At 41.0% G+C, this 26,899-nt stretch overlaps 1 protein-coding gene across 3 annotated transcripts in view; it reads left to right on the forward strand.

The window, feature by feature from the left end:
- The first annotated feature begins 262 nt into the window (after nucleotides 1-262).
- The window catches only part of erap2 (endoplasmic reticulum aminopeptidase 2), a 65,089-nt gene continuing 38,452 nt past the window's right edge, over nucleotides 263-26,899 (forward strand). Inside the window, exons 1-13 of one of the 3 annotated variants that reach the window (XM_078565654.1) lie at nucleotides 263-370; nucleotides 2,455-2,977; nucleotides 4,717-4,855; nucleotides 5,812-5,943; nucleotides 9,781-9,901; nucleotides 10,400-10,554; nucleotides 13,255-13,368; nucleotides 13,456-13,587; nucleotides 16,630-16,761; nucleotides 18,763-18,831; nucleotides 21,519-21,694; nucleotides 21,828-21,907; nucleotides 22,793-22,976. In XM_078565654.1, the coding sequence (XP_078421780.1) occupies nucleotides 2,475-2,977; nucleotides 4,717-4,855; nucleotides 5,812-5,943; nucleotides 9,781-9,901; nucleotides 10,400-10,554; nucleotides 13,255-13,368; nucleotides 13,456-13,587; nucleotides 16,630-16,761; nucleotides 18,763-18,831; nucleotides 21,519-21,694; nucleotides 21,828-21,907; nucleotides 22,793-22,976 (1,937 nt within the window). In that variant the 5' untranslated portion in view covers nucleotides 263-370; nucleotides 2,455-2,474. Of the gene's footprint in view, nucleotides 371-462; nucleotides 483-2,454; nucleotides 2,978-4,716; nucleotides 4,856-5,811; nucleotides 5,944-9,780; nucleotides 9,902-10,399; nucleotides 10,555-13,254; nucleotides 13,369-13,455; nucleotides 13,588-16,629; nucleotides 16,762-18,762; nucleotides 18,832-21,518; nucleotides 21,695-21,827; nucleotides 21,908-22,792; nucleotides 22,977-26,899 lie in introns of those variants that run through there. The other 2 variants (XM_078565663.1, XM_078565672.1) reach the window with 2 other exon arrangements.

Genomic DNA, 26,899 nt, shown 5'->3' on the forward strand with positions numbered 1-26,899 from the left:
AGTCTCGGAGCGCCTCCTGTGGGAACGCCTACAATTTCCTCTTCTTTCGGAGCTGGTGGTCAGTTTCTCATTCTGACCGGAGCTCATGAATATCTCATCAGTTTCCAATCCTCCCCTCAGAAAATAAAAATCATTATTTAAAAGTCCTCATGTATTAGAAAAAAATGTTTGTGGGTAAAACAAAAGATTCACTCAATGAAAGTAATGTGTATCCGGGTGATCGAGTCCCGAAAGTGAAAATAAAAGTGTTCCCGGACACATGCAGCTCGCTTGGTAAAAGGTGATGGCGGGTCGCTGACAATCAGGACTTAGAACTGAGCTGCGACCCTGCCTGGCACAAGGAATCGTAAGCGAGCTCGGAATTAGTATTGTAAGGAGTAAAGCGTTTAAATCTTAACCATTTCGGGCTGGACGAGTATAACTTCTAGTCCCTTTGGATAAGGACAGCGTATTTTGAAAAAAGGCACCAAACTATACTTAATGTAATTTTGAATTAATTGACGTTAATTAATAGACCCTCATTCAAGAGTCGGTAACAGCCTACCCTGTTCGACATAATTGCTTTAAAAAAAGGGCCCATGCTATTTTGTATATGTTATGGTTCAGAAGGCATTTGTCCGGAATTGGAGATTTAAGGTGACTCCATGGGTTGGACTTTGCTTTTTTCCCCTACCTGTGCAGTTTGGAAATTAAGCTGCTCAGAAATTCCTTGTTCAGATGCTTGTGTATATTTTGCTTATAAAGAGGGGCCAAATAACTGCAAAGAGCCTTCAGTATGATTAATTGCAGCGTTTGCTCCAGATGGTTAATTTACAATTGAATGCATAATTAAGGTGGAGTCCATAAATTATATCAAGACTGCCTTATACCTTGTAGTGCAAATGAGACTATTGTTTCTGTCTGAAATCTCTCTTACACAAGTTCTGGATGTTAAAGCATTTGTGATAAACAGTTTTACTGCTGAATTTAGAGAGGCAACCCAAGTAAGCTGTGGTAAACTCTACAGCGCTGTGACACTGTACTTAAACTTCCAAAATGCATTTAATAAATTTCCATACAAACGATTAAATGCAAAACTTTGACAATTTAGGCATCCTCAGCCTTAGTAGCAATGGCCATGTCTTGAGTTTTGACAGCATCGGATGTGGGATCCTGAGATTTAGTAAAGTGGGCAGCTGGATGTGGCACACAGGTGGATTCTTAGTAACGTCCCAGGTTAAGGAGAAAGAGATAGATTTGGCCTGATGGGATGTGGAGTGGGGTTAATACCACGCCATTTATAAATGGATGGTGGACAAAATAATTCAAACAATGCCATTGTTAAAAGTGGTCCCTCCACATAAGTTCAATAAAATGTGATAACATGTCTTCCAGTAATTGTGGTAACATAGTAGCACTGGTTTGTAAATTGCTACAAGATTTCTGTAAGTATTGTAAAAATACAGTGGCCACTAAACAGAACCTTTAGATTTTTTTAATTATCAAAAAATCACAAATGATCCAAATTAGAACCAGCGTTTGCGAGACCTTCCAAGTTCAATTTAATTATTTATTTTGGTGAGTTAAAATAGCTCAAATGGAGACCAGAAAGGACACCATGTGTCTGTCTGTCTCTCTATCTTTCTCTCACACGCATGCACACAAGGTGGAATGTAGTGCCCTACCACATAGTGAGTTTGGTGGAGGAGGCGGGGGGGGGGGGGTGGTTGTTGCATGATGACGCTGCTGCCTTTCCATCTTCACCCTGAGTAAGTCCATGGCGGGAAGTCCCATGGATGGCCTGGGCACCCGGTTGTTTTCTATCAATATTGTGGGATGCAAACAGAAATACATACCAAAATCTGTCTTGGAATTCAGAATAATTCATTTATTATTGAGAGGTCAAGATGAAATTGTATAGTGCTTTAAATGACTCGGATGAAATGAGCATCAGTGAAAACAAGCTATTAATGCTGAGCTTTAGTTTTAAATCCTCAATGTTTTAGTAGGAAAGAAGAATTGAAGGAGGTAAGGAACAATAAATTGGAGTCAACATCCTGGAAGCTGAGTTATTGAATTGCATGGTAATGTCATGATACCAAAAATACACAATTTCTGAAGAAAAAAGCCATTGGTTTTATTATTGCTGCAGAAAATACGTTGATAGATTAGCCTATATTTCTTTTATGCTGGTTGCAGTATGGTTGCTAGGAAAACATTTGTTGTTTGGCACAGGATTTGAGCAATTAACAATACAGCTCCATTTATTCATCAGTTGGATTGTCATAATACCAAAACCAATGTTCGTGCAATTGTTTAAAATGTACTTTACTGCAAGCTGTACAGAGTTTACACCATTTTCTGATTCTCTGGCAGTAGACTATTAAAATGGGTTAGATAATTTACAGAATGTATTACTATTGGTTCAAAATGTTGACTTTACAATATTACAGTACTAATGTTTTGTGCTTTTAGATCCTTTCCCTATTTGGAGAATGCTACTGAAGCAGAAGATGCTATTCCTGGTTCTTGGAGTGTTGTGCCATGTTATGCTGTGCACTAGTGACCGTGATAGTGGAGACTTTCCTTCAGCTACTAATGGTCAGAAGTTTCCTTGGAACAAGATGAGGCTACCTGATAGGATCATACCAATCCACTATGACCTTCTGATACATCCAAATTTGACTACTGTAAACTTCACCGGATTAGCTTCGATTCAGATTTTCGTCAGGCAAGAAGCCAGGTCCATCATCCTCCATAGCAAGCACCTAGAAATCACCAAGGCAACTATTGCATTACCAAACAATGGGGCTACCCACATGGAAAGCAGTTTGTACGTTTTGGAATACCCACCATATGAGCAAATAGCACTACAGTCTGCCAAGCCTCTGGCTAGTGGAGAGAAGTATATTATTAACATCAACTATGCAGCTAATTTATCTGATGGCTTCTATGGTTTTTACAAAAGTAGCTATCGAACACCAGATGGTAAAACAAGGTAAGCTGTTAACACATTTCAACTTAGAAAGGCTGGTGCTTTTCTAAGAACCATACTGTGCCACATAATTACAAAAGACCTTTGCGTGATTATTTATTTAACCACATAACCTAAGCCACAGTAATGGGGGAGGGTTTCACAAGGTGAGGGTCACAGGGATAGGGATGCAGGGGCATGGCAGCAAGGCTGGCTCTCAGATAACACTTCCCCCTTCCTGATGTCCAGTTGTCCAGTCTCTCTATCAGGTACTGAGTGCCTATAAGCAACCACATTGCTGTGGGTCTGGAGTCACATGGCCAGATGGGTTTTTACGACAATCAATAGTGGTTTAATCGTTAGACTTTTAATCCCAGATTATTATTGAATTTAAATTTGGATTTGAACCCGGGTCCCCAGAGCATTAAGGTAAAAGCAAAATACTGCGAATGCTGGAAATCTGAAAAAAACAAGGGGCAGGATATTTCAGTTGGCGTGCGGGGGTGGGCCAGACACACTGACACGTGAAATGACACGCGATGACGTCAGGCGTGTGTCCTGACGTCACCGCGCAGTCCCACGATATTTCATTTGGCGGGTACGCACCAGAGTCAGTTGCGTGCCTCCTAATATGTAAATGGCCTATTAAGGCCATTAAGAAAGTAATTGAAGTAATTGTTAATGCTGTCCATCCAACTTTACGGTTCGCGGGCAGGCGAAAAGTCTAAGCAGCTTTCGCGTTTTTTAGGAAACCTCATCCATGAGCGGGATGAGATTTCCTAAAGCTTTTATTAAATAAATAATTTATTTTCCCCTAAAGCATGTCCCATCTCATGTGGCACAGCCACATAAGGAGACATGTTTAAATACATTTTTGAACCATTTATTTAATTTTTTCGATATCGATTCAATCTCCCTGAAGCAGCTCCGTGCCTCAGGGAGATTGAAGTGCTCTTTCGCACGCATGCACATGAAAGAGCGCTGGCCCTGACTCTCCCTACTCCCCCTCCTCCCTCTGTCCGCACAGGTGGTGCTGAGTGCTATCGCTCGTGTATTACACTGGGCGGGCCTTAATTGGCCCTCCCACGTAAAATGGCGGTGCGGAGCTGATCGCGGGCGGCGATTAGCTCCCCGACCGTTCCCGCTGAGCCCGCCCACCGCCTGAAAAATTCAGGCCAAGGACTATGCCATATATCTAGCAAATTTAATATATTATTGATCTCCAGTTTCTTCAGTTTTTATTTTCACTTTTACTGAATGATAGTATAGATTATGTTTACTATGATTTTGCCAAATTGGGTTGTTCCCTCCACAGATTTGGAATCTGTTATCAAGGAGTTTTGAAGTGTTTTGGTTATCGACATTGTTTTAGGAGAGTTTTTAACCTGTTTGGCCTTTCTACTTTTCCCATTCGCATTATGTTTTTTTCTGTAAGTTATGAATGACTGAATAATTGGCTCTCATTTGAACATATTAAGATTGCTTGCATTGGATATATTCTGATATGTAAGTATCTCTATTATGTTTTCCAGTGATAACTTAAGTGTAGCAATTATTACACAAATAGAACATGAATAAAGGTGACATTTTAAATGAATTTCCCCATGATTTAAGAGGTGATATCCAGTCATATGCTGCTTCTACAAAATTCCCAACTGAATGAACAGAAGATGCAGTATGCAGTGAAAAACAGGCCTTTCAGTTTGTTTCATATTCATTTAATTTGAATTCAGTTCTTTTATGAATTGCTTGTGTTTTTATAGAATTCTTGCATCTACCCATTTTGAACCTACATCAGCAAGGATGGCTTTTCCATGTTTTGATGAACCATCTTTTAAAGCCAACTTCTCAATTAAGATAAGAAGGGAAAAGCAGCATATTGCACTGTCCAACATGCCTATGGTATGAGTTTTTTTTTCATCCTGTGGTTTAACTGTCATTATCTCAATGTTTCTTATCATAGGATTTTCTTAACCTCATCTGTAGTCAGAAATAATTCATTGTGTGGATGTTCCATGGTTTAATTACTAAGTAATCACTGAATGCAGATCTCTTAGAATAAGCTTTATTATGAACAGCTAAATGACACTCTCTATGTAATACTTGCATAATATCAGGGAATAAAATTTTGTAAGTGTTCCTGGAGTCTCCTGCTATAAATGTGGCAGGAGGTCAGAGGAGAGAAAAATAGAGCTTATTGTACTGGCCTTTGCTATATCTCAAAAGTTTACCTTGTAATGGGTGGAACTTGTGTCTGCCCCTTACAAGGCAAGTAATGGCTAAAGGTTGGGACTCCTTAAGCTAGGAGTTTCTGCTACTAAATGTGGAAGCAGGTCCACTATTAATGGTGGATCAGTGAACCATCTGAGGTGTACTGACCTCCATAAGGATATATGTGGGATTCACTATTAGGTGATCAGCCTGGATCCTTGGAGAATTATTTTTTTAAAACTATTTTGGATAGTCAGCCACCTTACAGGGGTCAGCAATGGGCTTGAACAATACATGCCTTTGCAGGCAGGTGGGCAGGCGTTGGACTTTGTTGTGGGCAATGGTAGGCAGGTGTCCGGGATGCACCTTCTAGCACTGGTGTCTGCCTGGCTCATATAAATAACGTGCCCACAAACTAGCAGAAATGGTGCTGCAGGACAATATCACATGCTACCCAGTTTAACCACCACGGATGCAGCCTGAGGAATTTCCGGGTCCAGATAGCCAACAGCTACATTTTGACTATAAGGTAGCTATAAATGTAAAATCTCTAGATCACACAGCAAAATGTACAAAAGAGTAGGGATTACTACATTTGAAATATATCATGGTGTCTTTCCTGAAAAAAATTATAATATTTTTTGTAGATCAAATCTTTCCCGGTAGGAAGACTTTTTGAAGACCACTTTGATGTGAGTGTAAGGATGAGCACGTATTTGGTGGCCTTCATTATCTGTGACTTTACATCTGTCAGTGCAGTAACATCAACAGGGATTAAGGTGAGATTTGAATTAGTGCCACCACTCTTCTGCCTAAAAGATTCTGAATGTAGCTTCCTCAATTGCTGGGTACTTGTTCAAGCACAGTCAACTCCACACCAATCCTTTCATTAAGGGATTCCAATTTTCCAAAATATGAAGCTACAAATTGGACTAGTTTAGAAAGTTAAAGAGAACAAGCTGCCTTTTTGAAATCTAAAGTTAATGCATTTTTCAGATGTTCCTTTCTATGGTTTCCGTTATGACCCATTATTTATGTCATGACTGTTACCTTTGTGTACATGATTTTTCTTCTTGACTAAAAGACCAACTTTAAATGAAAATGGGGCAGTTTGGTAATTAAATGGCGGCTAGATGCTTACTGTGCATCGCTGAAGGATTCACTCTTGCCATTATTTAATGACTGGGCAGCCTGCTCTGGGAGGGCAGGGACCACATCAGTATTTAAATGTCTAAATCCAATGACATCATTCAGACCCTGACATGATGTTAATAGCAGTGATACCCATTGACTGAGCTGAAAGGGAAAGCTGACAGGAAGCAGAATCTGTTCCAGAAGAGGCCCTGGGTAAGTTTCAATTAAACATTTTTTTCATGGTTTCTTTGTGGACCAGGAAGAGCAGCAGTCCTTCTCTGGACCTCACAAAGAAACCTTGGATGTCCTCTGTCCTACTCCCCTCTCCCCAACCATAATGCCTCCAAAAACCCTTGTGGGTGTTGGGATGGATGATGGCTGTTTAGGATTCATAAAGGACCTCATTCTTTGACTTTCTGGGGGAATCAGCTAGAGAAACTCTCGTGTTTAGTAATAAAAATGGTTGCAACAATAAAAAATGCTTGTATTTCTTGGAGTGATGTGCAGTACTTAATATCCACTTATTTCTGTTGCCTCACATGCCTCCATTCATAATGCACATAAAGACTTTACAGACCTTTTAGGTAAGTAAAATTTTCTGATGTTAAACACCGGGCAGAATTTAATCCAAGCGACAGGGATCTCTCCTGTCAGCTGGACAGTCAATGAGAGCTCTGCATCATCTCCTTTGGGGAAGGCCCACCAGTGGCTGGCCTTCTGCAGGATCGAGGACCCTGAGGACAGAAATCCACCCCCCTCAGGGGTCTAGTCAATCAGAGGCTAGAAGTTCCCCATTGTCATAAGCACCACCAAGGGAGAGGTGGTAGCTGCCAGAATGCACACACCAGAGGCCCAGGATCAGTGAGGGACCCTGGCCACAGGTAATTGAGGACAGGATGGGGGTCATGGGGAGGGGGTCCCCCATCCCCTCCCCCCACAGGGAGCCCACGAGCAAACACGACGGGGTTCCCCATGTGGCAACTGTTGGTTGATTTTTTTAAATTCCTTCATAGGATGTGGACGTCTTTGGCTAGACCAGCATTTGTTGCCCATCCCTAATTGGCCTTGAGAAGGTGGCAGCGAGCCGCCTTTTTGAACTGTTGCAGTCTGTGTGGTGTAGGTACATCCACAGCGCTGTTATGAACCTGCGGCAGGATGAAGCCCTTAAGTGATCATTAATTGCCCACTTAAGGACCTCAGTTGACGTCAGGGCACGAAGACCATCCGCGAGCCTTCCCATCCTGTACATAATCAGGGCAGAGGCGGGGAGGCAACAGGGCCACCACCTGGCACACTCCCACCCAATTAAATGCTCCCCTGCCTCCAAACCCACCTCAGGTGTGGACATTAAATTCCATCCAATGTATCTGAAATGATGAAGGGACTGTGTCTGTGTAAGCAGGCTATTTCAATTAAATAGTTTAACGTAGATGATGGGTCACATAAACTACACCAGTATAGACCTGGTTAAATGGCTGGAGGCTTTTTTTATACAAAGGGTTAGCAACACATGGAATAGGATATTGACTCGTGGTGAATGCAGATTTACTGCAACAGTTGAAAGGAGTTGGATGAGTTCCTTTCTGTGGTTAAGTATCTTGGCCTTCAAAAGAAAAGGGAGACTGGGACTGGCTGGAGTGGGGGCTGTTGCCTCCCAAAGCAGGCCCAAGGTGGGAACAGAGCCAAGCGATGCAGATTTAGAAGGCCCACCTCTGTTCACTGTGACATGACTTTTCATGACTGTTTAGCCCCCTAGCCCACATCCCTCACCCTCCCCACCTGCTTCCCATGTCCCCTCATATCTCCCATATCCTCTCCATACCCCTATGCATACTTCATACCTTCTCACCCAGTATCCACTATGGACAGAACTCATGAGCCCTATAATAACACTGGAAAGTCTTTGAAATGCTCATGCAACCAACAATATAAACAATCATCCATTAAAACTTCACTTGAAAAAAACTTACTCCTCTTAAGTGCTCATAAATATGTTAAAATAAACCCACAGCCATTTAAAAACCACTTCAAAGAAATATAATCCTATTCAATGGTCATAAAACTACCAATCAAACAAAGATCACAGTCAGACAACTGTCTGAACAAACTTTCCTTTAAGTTTATTAGTGAGTTTTGGAACTCAGCCAACAATTCATAACAAAATTACATTGCACAACTGCATCAACAAAACCTCCAGAGTTGAATACAATAGAGCCTTTGAATTTGAATAAACAGATGGCTAGCCAAGTGGTCAATTTTTTTCAAAGGCTCCACAGATGTCTGGACGTTAAATCAATGCAAAAATCTAAACATAGGATGCAGATAAAATATTAATATCTGATTCTCAATACTGTTGATTGCATAAGAGCCCTCTACCAACTGGTGAACACTTAAATGATGCTGGTCAATTTAAATGGTCAATTGCCTTTCAAGGAAGGAGCCCTATGATCAATCACTGCATTAAAAGCATGCGTAACTTATCATACAGCATCTAATTATGAGATTTGAAGTTGGCAACACCTTTTAAACTTACCTGTCAAAAGGTTCTCGACTGCACAATAGGCTTCCCCCAAATTTGCAAATTGACTGACCTGACATGTTTCATAAAAGCTTCAGGAACCCATCCACCTTACTGAAGATCTCAAACGTGGAAATTCAAAATTGAGGCAGGCATTTAAAAGGCTGAAACCAGAGTCACTTTTTGCTTCGGTCGCAACCTGCCTTGTTTCTTGTGCCAGTCAAAATGGTGTCCAGCAGGAATCAGCTGGGAAATTTCAGTTCACCCTGCCTCCATTTTTAGATGCCTGACATGGGTTTGCCCAGTGTTGGGAGGGCAAAAGGACATAAAAAAGGCCTAGAAATTGGATTGTCAGTGGAATTGGCATAAAACAAGTGTCAAAGTCTAATATAGTGGACAGCAGGCATGCTCTCAATCCACATTTTGATGCACCGGCAACCATATTGGTAAAGGATCACGCATGATCATTCAGAGCAAGAACATTAAGCAGGCACTAGGTTTTGTCACATGTGCAACTGAGGTCTTAATGCTTTTTGGGGTTGGCCATTGCAAAATTTGTTTATGACTGACCACAGTCTGCACTTTGCACTCTGCATTCAACCTACTTGGGCACTTGGCAGCCAAACCAGCATTCTGTAGAGGAATTACTGAAGGCTGCCAGCAGAAATGTAAGTCCCTGTGATCCTGACTTTGGCCACTTTAGGCACATGTGCTGCATCAGGATTCAAACGCAATCCGCTTTCTAGGCCAGCAACCAGAAATGGAAGTGTTTGCTACTTTTTGCATGTTGAGAATCACCGACTCACACTGGCATTTGGAAATCCGATAAATCCTGAAACTCTGAAGAGGATGTTGTCCTTAAATAAAATGAAACACATTCTGAAGACTTCCCCATTTTCTCATATAATTGCTTCCTAGGTATACAAGCATATGATTTTTATTAGTGAATCTTGTATTCCAACAGGTGTCTATATATGCTGCCCCAGATAAGGGGAGTCAAACACATTATGCACTGGAGGCAGCAGTGAAGCTACTAGAGTTTTATGAACATTACTTCAATATCTACTACCCACTTCCAAAGCAGGGTAAGTCAAACACAAGTTTTCTATATAGGAAAAGATGTTGTATAATAAGGCTGAATAAGTTAGAAATTTGCAGGCAAATTGGCGCCAGAAAGGGGGAAGGGTAGGAATCCAATGGGAGGGAGATCAGGGAAGAAGTTGTGGAGGAGAGGGGTCACAGGAGGGAGAGGAGCAAAGGCTGAGAAATGACAAGGTGGGGTGGGGGATGGATTCCTGGCTGGTATATGATCCCTTCAGTGATCATACTTCAAAAGTAGCTCATTGGCTGTAAAGTGCTTTGGGATATCCTAAGGTTATGAAAGACACTATATAAATGCAAGTTCTTTCTTTTAAAGTGCCAGGGAATGTTTTTCTATATTAAAAATGCCAAAGTAAGTGTAAGTTGTTGTATACAGTTTCTCTTTAAGATCTTACATCGTGATACTGTACTTGTTACTGATACAAAATATAAACGAGACAGCGCATTAAGAGATAATACAATGAGAAATTTTGTATTTTTAGATTTAGTTGCGATTCCTGATTTTCAGTCAGGAGCCATGGAGAACTGGGGTTTAACGACTTACAGGGAGACATCTCTGCTGTATCATCCTGAAACTTCCTCAGCATCAGATAAACTGTGGATTACCATGGTGATAGGTCATGAACTGGCGCATCAGGTACCGTCTGTCTCATGTAATCTGCATTGATTAAGGTCTGTACCCAACTTCATGAATTTCTTGCATGTTAGTTGGCTTCATAATTCCACCAAATACAGTACTGTATTTAGCACATAATACACAACAAACTTTGTGAGCTATTATGCAACTACAGCTCCATTGTAAATTTTTATTGTCTGCCAATCAAGATCAATGACAGAAACAGAAATACCTGGAAAAACTCAGCAGGTCTGGCAGCATCGGCGGAGAAGAGCAAAGTTGACGTTTCGAGTCCTCATGACCCTTCAACTGAACTAAGTAAAAATAGGAAAGGGGTGAAATATAAGCTGGTTTAAGGTGGTGGGGGGAGGGGTTTGTCAGTGACAGGTTCACTCAAAAGACTATTGGCCCAGTGCACAGATTCTCACTATGTACTTGTTCAGGCTTTGTTTACTATTTTAGCATTAAAGGATATATAAAATGTTCCAGCGAAGTATTTGCAAAACTATTATCTGTTTCAGATGAAAAAGTGCAGATTTGTCACCATTTCACAGTTATTGAACATGCTTTTTAAGTAGCCGTGGCTCTGTTGTAGCATTCACACCTCTGAGTCAGAAAGTTATGAGTTTAACTCCTGCTCCAGGACTTAAGCACAAAAATCTAGTCTGACACTCCATTGCAGTACAGAAGGAGTGCTGATGTCATCTTTCAGATGAGATGTTAAATTGAGGCCTTGTCTGCCCTCTCAGGTGGATGTAAAAGATCCCATGACAATATTTTGAAGAAGAGCAGGTGAGTTATCCCCTGATGTCCTGGCCTATATTTACCCCTCAGCCAACATGGCAACAGATTATTTGGTCTTTATCACATTGCTGTTTGTGGAAGCTTGCTGTGTGCAAAATTGGATGCTGCATTTCCCAAATTACCATGGTAACTGCACTTCAAAAGTACTTAATTAGCTTTGGTATGTCGTATGTTCATGAAAGATGCTATATAAATTCCATTTTTTTTTCTTGCAGTCAGAATATTCTAAGTATGTAGATCATTCTCCTGTCATTTGACTTTTTACATCTGTTGTAATCGATGAGATAATTCCCAGTTTCCCAAAAGTACTTTCCTTGCAGAACTGCTCTTCCACTCATGCAGCTAGCATTTGATAGTTCCAAAAATTGTGTCCATAGCACAAATTTTCTTAACGCAGTGTGCTGAACCTACTTGTAACACCACTATTACCAGATAATTCGTCAGTTTAGGAATTTAACCTTGAACATACGCGCTCTATATTGTTGGGTTACTTACTAAATAAACTTGCTGAGCAATTTTTTACAAAGTTCTTGAAATACTTGTTCAAGTTGTAATATAGCACTCATCGCCAATATTAGCTTGAAATGAATATGCTAGGCAAGTTACAACAAATGCCATGTAACGCAAAAGAACAAATCAGAAATTAAGGCCCTGATAATGACTCTGAGGTGGGAAGAGAGCAGAGGGAAGGAATCTTGGGAGTAAGGCTTACTCACAGAGCCTACTGAATTTTAGCAACAGGGCAGAACAGCAGTTTCCCACTGAACAGCCAGTCAGATTGACTGTCTGCCTGTTGGGTAGAAAGGCAACCAGGGTGTGAAGAGGTTTGGATGAGGAGGTTGGGAAGATATTGGAGTCTTCGAGATTTGGATTGGTGGCAGGCAGTGGGGAGCGTGGGGAGATCAGTGTTTTTAAGGTTTGGTAGGGGCTGGATAGAGATTAGAGATTACGGGGTTTGGGTCAGTGATTTGGGAGAAATTGGAGCCTTTGGAGTTTAGGTTGGGGGTATTGGGGTGAGATAAGGGTCTTGGTGTTTGGATCAATGGGGTTGGGGAATGATCGGATTTTTAGGATTTTGGTCAGAAGGTTTGAGGAGAGATCAGGGTCTTCAATGATTGAATTTTGGTGAAGGAGTTGGAGAGGGATTGTGGTCTTTGGGGTTTGTGTGGGGGCTTTTGTAGTGATCAGGGTTTTTGGGGTTTGGATCACAGGGCCCTGTCAAGAGAGGGTGGCCGAATGGGGGAGTCCAATTTTAAATATCCTGGTAAACAGGTTTGCTTGGTGGACATGTAGGAAACACTCCTAATCCTTCTGGCCCACAAGCAGGGTCACAAAATCAGTTAGCTGATAGGTTCAGACTTTCTTGCCTCCTTTCACCAGTTGGATTTCCCAATGTTTAAGAATACTGGCCTGAAGGTGTAAAAATAAAGTTAAAATGGAGGCGGACACCCTCTATAAAATATTTTAGTGACCAACGTGAGAATGGATTGGTTGCCTCCCCTGCCATACTTCCAGCCCACCACCATTAAAAGTGGAAATGGGCAGGCTGGGGTCAGGTTTTTAATTTTTTTTTAATTTTTAAAGGAAGACGCAGTATCGTAAGCAAAAGATGTCCAAGTTATAGCATGTAGATTGAATGGTCTTCGCCGGTGATCCCTCTTGATTCATTAGCTTTTAGGAAATTATTTTCAAATCAGAATCTGTAACTTATTGCACCATGACCATTAATGGAGTGGTGGGAATGTAAACCCTTGTGTTTCACTTTTGAAATTGGAAGCATGACCTTGAAAATATTAACCAATATCTATCTGGCCAATGGAGATTTACAGTACATCACTTCAATAAATATCGATTTAGAATTGACCATTTTTAAAAAATGCTCACCAGATCCCTAATGAGTATCTTGTTTTTCTTTAGTGGTTTGGTAACTTGGTGACAATGGAGTGGTGGAATGATATCTGGCTGAATGAAGGATTTGCCAGGTACATGGAGTTTGTCTCTGTCGATTCTGCTTATCCAGAGCTGCAAGTTGTGAGTAAATCTTTCTCACTATTGGTCACTTTATTGCAGGATATGTGACTTTGTTTAATTCTTTAATATAATGTTGGATCTTTACAGGATGATTACTTTTTGAACACGTGTTTTGGAGCAATGGGAAGAGATTCAATGAATTCATCACGTCCCATTTCCACACCTGCAGAAAATCCAACTCAGATAAAGGAAATGTTTAATACCCTCTCTTATGACAAGGTATTTAGGGTAGTTACTGAAGTATGTTGTCCAACATTGGCTTATATCTAGACTTTGAGAGATCATTAACTGTTGATGCTAGTCAAGCTAATATCCCAATAGACATTGTTAGATAGATGAAAGCTAAGTCACACACAACATGTAAGCAACATTGTATCAACATTTTTAATACGTAGTCTGCATTCACTAAGAGTATTAGATCAATTACCCCCTCCCCACCCATCCTAACATGAAAACATTGGTAGATTGGAAGAGAACGACCATTTATGTTGTTAAGGTTTAAAAGATGCCTAATTAGGTCACCTTTATCCCTAATACCCAAGTCCTAATCATATTGATAAATCAATCACAGCAGAACCACAGTACAACACTGAGCGGACTAGTTAACTTCTACGTCCCAGAGTCCACAAAAGTGAAGTTCGATACAAAGTTGAATAATTTAACACTACTTGATTTAATGATTGCAGTAAAATGTTTAAATATTTACCATCGGTCAGTAACACCCAAATGCAAATTACTATTGTGCTTTATTTATCTGAACATTGCAGCAATAGTCAAGTTTCCCTTAGTCTAAAGAATCTTCAATGTTTGAGATTACAATACAGTTTACAATCTGGATTGCAGGATTAAAACTCTTTTAATAAGCATAAGATGAATGACTTCACTTTTTGGAATTGATTGATCTTTGTGTCTTTGTGTGGTTTGCTTTTTTCTGGGATCCTGGGGCTACATCCCTGGGTGATGTCAGTCACCTATCTTTTTCATTTATCTTCTCTTCCTATCTTAACTACCCTTTCAATTAACAACGGACAATTTGCTACAAAGGAGAGATTGTCTACGTGCTGTTCATAACAAAGAAGCATAGTCTTCTTACTAAAACATACCAGTAATACATAAATACAGATGTAAAGTTAATCTTACTAAATCATTATTTTTTGTAATATAGTGCATCTTCTCTGTTCTCAGAGACATAAGCTGTTAAACTCATAGTTACGATACACTTCCATAGACTATGTCTGTTTTCTCAGTTTTCAATTTTAAGCTGGCCAGTAACCAAACTTCCGCTGCCTGTCCAGCACCATCCCAATCTCCAGTTTCTGGTCTTGGAAGAAAAAGTAATACAGCCTCCCTCTGTCCCTTACAAAGCTAGTGGAGGAAGAGGGAGCAGATCCTAGGGCAGGGATGCTAAATGTTGGACTATCTATGTCCCCAGCTGCTCAGCTGGTGATGGCAGGATTGGCAGTTGATAGCTATGCGCTTCCTGTGCGGGAGGGGGTGGGGGGTGGGGAGGGATTCCCCAATTGGCAAAGTGTGCTCTTTCAAACATCCACACGAAAGAGCGCACTGCTCCCTGAGACTAAGTGCTGTCTCAGGGAAATCGGTGAAAGCTTTATAAACATCAAAAATAGAAAAATAAAAAAATTATTAAAATGTCCCACTCATGTGACAATGTCACACGAGATGGGACATGTTAATAAATATGACTAAAACTTCATTAAACTTTTTAAAAACAGACATGAAACCTCAACTCACCAGTGGATGAGGTTTCATGTTTTTTCAGAAGCCCACTGGGGCTTCTGGCCTGCCCGCCAATCTTAAGGTTGGACGGGCAGGGCCTTTAATTGGGTTAACTACCCTTCCAATGGCCTCAATTGGCCATTGACAGGTCGGCGGGCGGACAGCTGATTTCGCTGTCCGCCCACCTTCCTGAAGATTTAAATGGGGCGGGATGACGTCAGGGGTCCCCCACCCCACCGACGTCATCCCACGTCGGCGAGCGGACTCCGTCCCCAACTCGCCGACAGAAAAATTCTGGCCTTGGTACAGTTCCCTGAGAAACTATCAGTGGTGACAGCATTCAGATGATTTTCCAGCCTCTTAAGCAAGGTGAGCATTCTATAAGCACCCCAAGTGATGCAGGGGCTTCGAGCATTCAGAAGTAAAATGGGATGGACCTCCTCTGAATCCCAGAAGTGTGGAGGTTAACAGTGGAGGCTTCAAATGGATGGAAGCTGGCATTTATGCCAGGTGGCATCCACCCACATATCCTTAAAACCTCTTTCAAATGTTTTTAAAGATTTACTTTCGTTGTAGTTTACAGCTTTCTTTAGCTGTCTAATACTGCAATGAAATCTAGAGTGCTACAAAGGGTTAGCAGATTGACTCCTGGGATGGTGATATTGTCCTACGAGGAGAGATTGAGGAGATTGGGCCTCCTCTATTCTCCAGCATTTAGAAGAATGAGCGGCAATCTAATTGAAACATACAAAATCTTACAGGGCTCAACAGGGTAGATGCAGGAAGGATGTTTCCCCTGGCTGGGTTTGGGGGTGGTGGTGGAGGTCTAGAACCAGAGGACACCATCTCCGAATAAGAGAGAGGCTATTTAGGACTGAGGTGAGGAGGAAACTTCACTAAGGGTGGTGAATCTTTGGAATTCTCAACCCCAAAAGGGCTGTGGAGGCTCAGTCATTGACTATGTTCAAGAGATTGAGATGATCAAGAGTATAACACAGATTGATAGATTTCTAGATATTAAAGATAGTGTGGGGAAAATGACGTTGAGGTTGAAGGTCAGCCATGGTATAGTTCAGGCTTGTCCAGCCCACAGGCCGCAGAAGCCCCTCTATGTGGGTTTGGTGAAAATGCCGGTACAACGGATCAGTGAGTTTGAAGATTTCTGCAGAGGACTGCTCTTCCAATGAGAGCCTCTTTCTCTGGAGAACCAGCAGACGCCACCAACTGCGAGTATGTGAAAATAGAGAGACTCTGGATCGTGAGGTGCCTCTGCTCACCCGGCTTTTTCCCGCTCCCAGTGCTCCGTCCCAGCTCCAGCTGTTTTTCACCCACTCCTGGTGCTCTGGCCCAGTTCTCCCCACATTCCCACCCTCCGCCCCAGTTCCCCGCGTTCCGCTTCGAGTGTGTGTGTGTGTGTGTGTGTATGTATGTGTGTGTGTGTGTGTGTGTGTGTGTGTACGCGCGCGTGCATGTGTGTCTGCAGATATTATTTGTAACTCACATTTTACAATTTGTTAAATGTAGGGAGCTTGCATTCTGCACATGTTGAGAAATTTTCTGACCGAGGAGGTTTTCCAAAGAGGCTTAGTTCATTATCTACAAAAGTACAGCTACAAAAATGCCAAGAATGAAGACCTGTGGAACAGTATGGCCAACGTAAGAGTTTCTTTTATTGTTTGAAAGTTGAATTGTGCATTTCAATAAAAATTCAGTACTTGTTTAAAACAAGATAATTTTAGTAAATATTAATTGTTTGACCATTTTCAAACTAAATTAGTTTATCCATTAAATATGAACTTTTCCAATCCTTTTGCAAAAAATGAAGATTAAAGTCATTTGTGCCATTACGTAATTTAATTCAGAACCTAGTGTAGAAATATATTGATAGTTTAGCTCCAGTTTTTGTATAGAACCCATCGTTACCTGACTATCACTTGTTCTTTACCACTTTTCTGCAAAGTTTGATTTTTTAAAAATAATACTGTTTAATTTGGGGTTTTTTACTCCAGATGTTTTCCTCAGGCTCAACAGAGCAATGGTGTAGAAGATTTCCCCACCCCCACCCTACTTCAAACCAGAGAGTATCTTTTCGATGCCCAACATTCAGGTTATTGTAATAAGTGCAGAGGTTGGACAAAAAATGCTCCCATTATTGTGCCTCAGGTATTGGTTATATCATGCACCATCATGTGATCTTCCTTGACTTTAGAAGGGAGTAAAATAAACCCATCACTAAACCATAGATTAAGCTATAAACCGTTAGACAGATTTATTGAACAAAAAAAAACAGTAGCAGTGACATGTTGCAGATTTGCAGTCATTATAAACTTCACTATCCACTTTCAGAATGGCAGAAAATAATTGCAATTTTGCTATACTAAATATTAGTGTGAATGAAACCTGAATATTAATCCCTGGCCAATTTGGATCTCTTTGCTTCACTTTACTGGTTATATCACATTCCCAATCATCACCTTCTTTTACTTTGGAAGGTTATAGAATAAATACCCTTTAAACTGTCGTTGAGGAATTTTATGGCTTAAGCCAGAGTTTAGTGAAGTGTTTATTCTGAAGTCAACGAAATTCATGTAGGATACATAATATAACCAATAAACCAAAATGCAGTAATGAGGATTTATGTTTTAATAAACTCATTTGGAACAAGGGAGGTTGAGTTATTTTCAAAATGTGCTCAAGTACAGAAAATTTAACTGCATGTCACTTAGACTCAAATAGAACTGCCAGACAAGCATATGTTTAAACAAATCCCTCAGGACATTTATATTTGAATTTGAATTGATTGGCTTGAGTTATTTATTACAAACGTGGTAACTGTTCTGAGATTATTAAGTATCACAGTTTAGCATTTTCTCTGAGTGAATTTTATTATTAACTCTATGTACTGTGACAGAAGAAAAAAGCTAATAACATATGTCATATATATTTTGTCACAAAAGTATACAGGAAAATTCTGCCCATTGTCTTTTTTGGCATAGTCCTTGATGATGCAAGGTATAGTTTAGATTGATAAATTTGCTGGAAATTGTCAATAATTTCTTTGCAAAAATAATGATTATACCATCACATGTTAACTACATTGACTAATGTGTTAAACTACTTGCAATGTACATTCATTTCACAACAGCAGAAGGTATCTGCTGCAACTCAAATTTGAAGATGTAATACAATCTTCCGCACATATTTTAGCAGGCAAGTATCTATGGGATAGAATATAGGAAATAGGTGGCTGGAAAATGATCAGCATTCCCATAGAGTAAAAAGTGCGTCCCATTTTTAAAAAAATATTTTCTCACAAGCTCTGAAATAAATTACTATCTTATAAAAAAATATTTCTTTCCTCAAAAAGCTAAGAACCGAAAATGATCAGCAAATAACCAAAGCATTTGTGAAGTCCTTTGTGTGGCCTAACTGTTTTGCTATTCACCCACAAGCTATTCCAGAAATAAAATTAGAATTTAATAAGCAACTATAAAACAATTCTGAAAAAAATTATGAAGTTTGCAAAACTCTTCCAGGAATTCCTGCAGAAAATTTGGGTTGCCAATCTGAAATAAAACATCTGATTTGTGATCTTTTGAAGTTATATAAGCTTGTGAAGGCAATGGAAAACCAATCTCTGTTTTGTGCTCCCAACAGACTTGCACCAAAGAAGACTTTACCTCAGGTGGATTCTGCTACAGCACTTCACAAGCTGCTAAAAATCCTGTAAGATTTGCTTCATTTTGCCTTCGTTGAACTATATTTAAATTCAGTGACACCTGTACATACTCAACTTGCAAAATCCCACAGGTGCCATAAGTACCTACCCAATTACAATATGTGGGATCACACAACTACCTTAGAATCCATTGAAATTCAGCTTTTGATCCCTAGAATTTACCTGAATAATATTAGAAAATCAGAAAAATTGGCACAGTGCAGTAAAACAGGAATTTACATTGATAATAATTGCAAAATAAAAGGATATATTGAGGTCTAAAGGATTGCATGTTTTTGAAATTACTTAAATTTTAAGCCTCTCTGATTTTGATTTTTTTTAGATTTTCTGCATTCCCCCTCGCTGGCTGTCCGTGATAGGAACTGTCAGCCTCCACTCACCTTCCTGCATTTAGGAAGCTGAGCCTTTTGCTACTTTGGAATTAAGTATATAATCAGTCAATAGGGGCATAATAGACGTATAAACTAGTTCTGTTAATGTAATGCATCCCTAATTGCATCATCATTGATGAAAGCCACTGTTATGGCACAGTAGATGGTAAATGCTGAGTTGTTCAAATCCCAAAGAGAAACTTGAAACAACTGCCACAACTTGTTTTGCAATTTGTATAAATTTTGAGATGTGTGCCTTGAATTCAGTAGTAATAAGACCACTAAGGTCCGAACCTTCTGGTCGGCGTGCGGGGGCGGGCCCTGCTCACTGACGCGTAAAATGACACATGGTGACGTTGGGCGTGCATCCCAATGTCACTGCACGTCATTCCGATCTTTAGTTTGGCGGGCGTGCACTGGAGTCGGCTGCGTGCCCGCTGAACTGTCAAATGCCTATTAAGGCCATTTAACAACTAATCAAACTAATTGTCTGGGCTGCCCGTCCAACCTTAAATTCAGTGGGCAAGTGAAGAGCCCAGGCAGCCTTTGCATTTCTCATGAAACCTAATCCACAGGCAGGATGGGGTTTCATGAGGGGTTTATAAATCAAATAAAGTCTTTTATTAAAATTCACTGATATGTCCCAGCACATGTGACACTATCACATAAGGGGACATGTCTGAATAATTTTTTCTATTTTTTTTTCAAGTTTTCATAATGAAAATAATCTCCCTGAGGCAGCTCCGTGCCTCAGGGAGGTTTCTGCGCTCTTTCGCGCACATGTGCAAAAGACTGGAGGCTCCGACTCTCCCTCCTCCCTCCCCACCTGCACAGGGAGCGCTGAGTGTTCCAGGAGCACGTCACACTGGGCGGGCCTTGATTGGCCAGCCCACGTAAAATGGCGGCGCGCAGCCGATTGCAGGCGGCAATCGGCTGCGCGCCCGCCCACTCCCGTCCAGCCCGCACGACGGGGAGAAAATTCTCCCCTAAGTCTTTTGGGTTTTTACAAAACTAGATTAAACACTTATTAACAAGAAAATAATTTTTAAGTGCACACGTATGTCTACAAATTACTACTCTAATAACTTCTAAATCCCCTAATTAATTTAACTCCCAGTTACACTTTTGTTAAGGTGACAGTAAGACACACAGATTTTAAAAGACCCAGGCAAGGTGACACACAATACCCTGAACCAGTCCAATTCAAAGTGAGTTTTCTTAACTTCAACTCTTTGAGGACAGCAGCTTGAGGTGTAGATGCTGAAGGCTTTTAACATTTGTTAGATCTCAAAATGTCTACCCTTACACATAGCCTTCGCTCCTTTATACATATTTTCCCCTTTTAATGTAAATTCCCATTATTTCACTATGCCTTTGGACTTTACCTTTCTGATAATAAAAACCTCTCTTAGTACTAAGTTTTACCAGTAATTTTTGGGAAAAATAAACACACTAGGCAGAAATTTTCGCTCGATGGGCGGGCGCGTGCCCGACCCGCTCGAGTGTGAAATGACCTGCGTTGACATTGGTTGAGCATGCTGACGTCAATGCGCAGTCGCGCGATAGTTCAGTTGGCGGATGCGTGCTAGAGCCGGCAGCGTTCCCACCAACAATTAAAAGGTCTATTAAGGCCATTAAGTAATCATTTAACTTAAATTTTTCGCTGCCCGTCGAACCTAATGCACAGGCAGGTTCACATCAGCGCTGCCGTTCATGTCTCACGCTGGGTGGGCCTTAATTGACCCAACAGCATGAAATCGCGGTCTGGTGCCAATGGCTTCCCAACCGCCCCCACCAAGCCCGCCTGCCAAAGGCAAAATTCTGCCCACTATTTCTAAACTTCACCTGGCTAGGTGATACATTTCACCCCTCCCTTGAGAACAATCTAGCCTGGTTTATTTAAAAATGCAAATGTTCTCTTGGCACCTATGTTTACCTACTTAACATTTCAAACCTAATTCACCTTCTACCACATCAAAGCCTTCAGACCAGCTGCCTTTAACCCAATTAAGTCTCTCACATGACACGCAGACACATATAGACACAAAAACCACTATTTTACAATAAATCCCAATAATATTATGAGAATTATTACATCTTCCTGACAGCCTCTTTACCCAAGCACCTGCAACCGAAAACATACAATTCACAGGCTCAACCACTGGATGAAAAGTAAATTTTGGTTGCTTGTGCACTGTATGCTTGGATTTTGTTTTAACACTTCAAAAATTCTTTAAAAACTAACATAAGAAGAAAAATAACATTCCATGCTAAACTGTCCTCTGTGCCTTACAATCCCTTAGTACCTCTATGCAGGGGAACATCTAGACATCAAGGAGATTATGAATACGTGGACACTTCAGCAAGGAATACCGGTGATCATTGTCAAGCATAATGGGAGCTCAGTCAGCCTACAACAAGAACGCTTTCTTAAGGGAGTGCTCCCAGAGGACCCCACCTGGGCCTCACTGCAATCTGGGTACTTGTGTTTCAGTTGTGTTCTTATTGAACTTGATTTTGATGAAATATGTGACATGTTGTAGCAGATAACATTTTAAGTGTAATCTGCAACATTTTGAGAATCAAAAACATTTTTTTCACCCTTTTTGCAGCTACCTGTGGTATGTCCCACTAACTTATATCACAAGCAGTTCTAAAACTATTGGTAGACATCTGCTGAAGACAAAATCGGGTAAGAATACTGTATGTTATGGTCTTCAATAAATAGCACCACCTCAAAAATAAATAACTTTAATCATTAAAATAAGGATTTTTTAATGATATTTATCTTAATGTGAACCTAATTTAAAACTTCCTCATCCTGGATTGTATTTAAAATATCACTAACATTGTAATTTGGTTTTATTGTACAATGCTCATAACATTATGCACAACATAATTACACGTTAGCTTAAGTTATCACTTACATTTGAAAATAAAATGGCACCTGTTCCTGCTGAAATGTCTTGTTCCCAGATTACTGTATATTTGGCAGATTGGTTTAATTGGCTTGCTATTGACTTAAGCAGTTGTAGTTCAAGTTACTGACGAAGCACTAACCTGGACTGACACTTCAGCAAAGGAGTGCTACATTGTTGGGAGTTGCCACCTTCATTTGAGATGTTAAAGTGAATGAGGGTCTGCCTGTTTTGGTGCATGTAAAATATCCCGTGACACTATTTGAAGAAAAGCAGGGCATCCTGGTGTCCCTTCACTAACACCAGCTGACAATGGAATAACTGGCCATGAACTCATTGTTGTTTCTCGGGCTTGCTATTATTAAATTGGCTGCTGTGTTTATCTATATAACCAATCCATTGTTTGTAAAGAACAGGAACATTCCAAGGGTGTGATGAGGCATTGTTTAGTTGCAAGTTCTGACAGTGTTTGACTCACTGTCTCACTCATTCCCTGAGGTAGCAAGGAGTTTAACTCACTGCACTTCTATTTTGCCAGCATGGACATGATGGGCCAAATAGCCGCCTTCTGTACAATAAATCTTTCTATATGTTTGAACAGTCAGCTGTGAGTATTTTCCTTTACTAATTAGCTTCATTAACTCTATTGTTTCAACCAGATCATATTGAACTCGATAGAGAAGCTCAATGGGTAAAATTTAATGTGGACATGAATGGATATTACATAGTACATTATGAGAATACTGGATGGGATGCTCTGATTAACCTGCTGGAGCAGAACCACACACTTCTGAGCCAGAAGGACCGAGCAAATCTGATTCATAATGCTTTCCAACTTGTCAGGTATTGTGAAATGTCGCTATTACTATATTTATCTTCTATATTGCAATCACAAATTGAGTGGGTCAAAATATGTCACCAGAATTGTGTCTGTAGGTGGTGCTATGAGGTCTGCCATGTTGCAGGTGAGCAACAATATGGCATGAGGTAATTTTGCATGACAGCCCAACTGCCCCAATTCTGCCTCCAAAATAATTTTAGCTCTGTCTGCTAATTTTCCCCAATCTGTGCTAGTGTTCCCAGCACCCTTGAGCATTTCTTTGGCATTCTCTCCCTTCAAGGCCACTTTGACCTTGCTCAACATTCCCTAACAACCAGGCTGTTTTCACATCTTGCTTTGCTTCAGCTTTCTCTCCCTCTCCCTTACCTCTAAGACTAGCTCTAACTTCCTGCTCCCCAGCCTTTAAGTCTGTTCTTTAATACCTTTTGATTGACCATTAACAACCACTGAGAACTGAATCCTAAGTTATTCCACTGGTGTGAATCATAACTTGACATAACAAACTGCATTTTGTATGGGTGAAAGTTGAGAATAATTCACATTTATTGTGGAGGTACCACTTGCCATCAGTAAATAAAAGGAAATATCTATTCACAAAAATCAACAAATAAGTAAAACAACATATTTGAGATTGAATATGTTATTTCAGAGATTTACAAAATACTTAAATCTAATATATAGAAGCTCTGATGCTTACATAAGAACCACTGCACTTACCTATCCCTCAACATCTGTATCCACTTTATAACTGCTACCAAGGGTTAGGCTTGGCTCAGTTGGAGTGTGTTCACCACTGTACTAGGAGGTTGAAGTCATACAGTCGAAGTTTTCATCTTTTGGAGAGAACCCAAGATGCTTTTCAGGTGGACCTAAAAAAACCCATGGTGCAATTTGAAGAAGAGGTAGGGTGTTCTCCTGGTGTCCTGACCAATATTTATCCCTCAACCAACATCACTAAAACAGATTATTTGGTCATTATCACATTGCTGTTTTTGGGACCTTGTTTTGTGCAAATTGGCTTCATTTACGACAGTGATGCTGCTTATACAATAGTGATGATACTTCAAAAGTACTTCATTGGGTATAAGGTGACTTGAGACGTCCTGAGTTCTTGAAATGCGGTACACAAATGTGAATTCTTTCTTTGATTTTCTCTTTTCTCTCTTTCCTTAATGCTCATTAAACTAACATACTTGTGATCCACAACCAATTTCTGATTAACGATGTAAAGAGAACAATGGACCAAAAATTTCAAAATGCTTTATAAAACTTATGAAAAATAGCACCCAAGTTTCCTTTATAATAGAGTTTGGCTCCGAGAAAACAAATAGGAATTCTTTATTTCTTGTTGCTTGCCTAGTTGTTTTGAGCTATAACTTTCTCCAATTGAGCATGAATGAGACCGAAACAATACTAATTACCTCTTATCCAGAACTCTGTATCCATTCTCCTCCATGCTCACTTAAACTAAACACAACTGTAGATTCAGTATCCTTCCTGTTGCCAAGAACATTTGCTTGAACCCCAGCAATACCATCCATTTCCACTCTCACTTCACCCATCAGCTAACCCCATTGTTTTGTGCTGCAAATGCAATAATTTCAAAATCCTCATCCTTGTTCACCAACCTTACTTCCACCAACGCTGTTTGGTCCATTGCCTCTGGAGGCCATCAGCTGTCACAATAAGGGCTCTGTGCCAGGAAGGTATCTATAACTAATGCTGCATTAGCGATGGTGTTGTAGCTTTCTCCAAAACTTAAAGCTGTGGGGTAGAAATTGACTTTTCACAAACTCACAGAATCACACAGTGCAGAAGAGGCCCTTCGGCCCATCGAGTCTGCACCGGCACGTGTGAAACACCTGACCGACCTACCTAATCCCATTTACCAGCACTTGGCCCATAGCCTTGAATATTATGACGTGCCAAGTGCTCATCCAGGTACTTTTTAAAGGATGTGAGGCAACCCGCCTCCAGCACCCTTCCAGGTAGCGGATTCCAGACCGTCACCACCCTCTGGGTAAAAAGGTTTTTCTTCACATCCCCCCTAAACCTCCTTGCCCCTCATCTTGAACTTATGCCCCCTTGTGACTGACCCTTCAACTAAGGGGAACAGCTGCTCCCTATCCACCTTATCCATGCCCCTCATAACCTTGTACACCTCGATCAGGTCGCCCCTCAGTCTTCTCTGCTCCAACAAAAACAACCCAAGTCTATCCAACCTCTCTTCATAACTTAAATGTTTCATCCCAGGCAACATCCTGGTGAATGTCCTCTGCACCCTCTCCAGTGCAATCACATCCTTCCTATAATGTGGCGACCAGAACTGCACATAGTACTCCAGCTGTGACCTCACCAAGGTTCTATACAACTCCAACATGACCTCCCTACTTTTGTAATCTATGCCTCGATTGATAAAGACAAGTGTCCCATATGCCTTTTTCACCACCCCACTAACATGCCCCTCCGCCTTCAGAGATCTATGGACACACACACCAAGTTCCCTTTGTTCCTCAGAACTGTCTAGTGTCATGCCGTTCATTGAATACTTCCTTGTCAAATTACTCCTTCCAAAATGTATCACCTCACACTTTTCAGGGTTAAATTCCATCTGCCACTTATCTGCCCATTTGACCATCCCGTCTATATCGTCTTGTAGCCCAAGACACTCAACCTCACTGTTAACCACCCGGCCAATCTTTGTCAAGCACAAACTTACTAATCCTACCCCCCACATAGTTATCTATGTAGTTTAATCCACCTTGTCAAATTAGCCTGTATCCCATGTGCATTTGCCTTCTTTATAAGTCTCCCATGTAGGACCTTGTCAAAGGCTTTGCTGAAATCCATATAAACTACATCAACTGCACTACCCTCATCTACACACCTGGTCCCCTCCTCAAAAAATTCAATCAAATTTGTTAGGCGTGACCTCCCTCTGACAAAGCCATGCTGACTATCCCTGATCAAACCTTGCCTCTCCAAGTGGAGATAGATTCTCTCTTTCAGAAATTTCTCCAATAGTTTCCCTACCACTGACATGAGACTCACTGGCCTGTAGTTTCCTGGCTTATCTCTACATCCCTTCTTAAATAGCAGAACCACATTAGCTATTCTCCAGTCCTCTGGCACCTCCCCCGTTGCCAGAGAGGAATTAAAAATTTGGGTCAGAGCCCCTGCAATCTCCTCCCTTGCCTCCCTCAGCAGTCTGGGACACAAATCATCTGGACATGGAAATTTGTCCACTTTTAAGCCTGCCAACACCTCCAATACCTTGTCACTCCCTATATCAATTTGCTTAAGAACCTCGCAGTCTCTCTCCCCAAGTTCGATACCTTCATCCTCATTCTCTTGGGTGAAGACGGATGTGAAGTATTCATTCAACACTAGCGATGTACGGTCAACTACCGGAGTCCCTCTTAGTAGCGAACAGGCCTTCATGAATTTGAAAAAGTACCTGGATGGGCACTTGGCACGTCATAACATTCAAGGCTATGGGCCAAGTGCTGGTAAATGGGATTAGGTAGGTAGGTCAGGTGTTTCTCACGTGTCGGTGCAGACTCGATGGGCCGAAGGGCCTCTTCTGCACTGTGATTCTGTGTGGGCAAGCTTCATTTGAAAACAAGCTGCAGACACCAAACAATCATCCTGATATAGTTTGCCAGTATTGAGCCAGAAGAATGTTGACCAGCTGAGACCCCAGTAGAAGGGTGTTCCTGGAAGGTGGGTGGATGGCAAAACCAAAGGAGGTGAGCCTAGGCAGGCTGTTGCATTCGGTCTTTTTCTGGGGGAATGTCCCTTCTCACTCCACAAAAATAAATGCAGACTTACCTGTTGGATCCTTTTTGGCTGGACTGCCAGCCAGTGCTTTCCTAAAATGGTGATCGGTATCCTGTGTACATCATAGGACCCCAACTTGATTTTT

This window comes from Cetorhinus maximus, chromosome 2, assembly GCF_964194155.1.
Source record: "Cetorhinus maximus chromosome 2, sCetMax3.hap1.1, whole genome shotgun sequence".
Classification (NCBI taxonomy): Eukaryota; Metazoa; Chordata; class Chondrichthyes; order Lamniformes; family Cetorhinidae; genus Cetorhinus; species Cetorhinus maximus.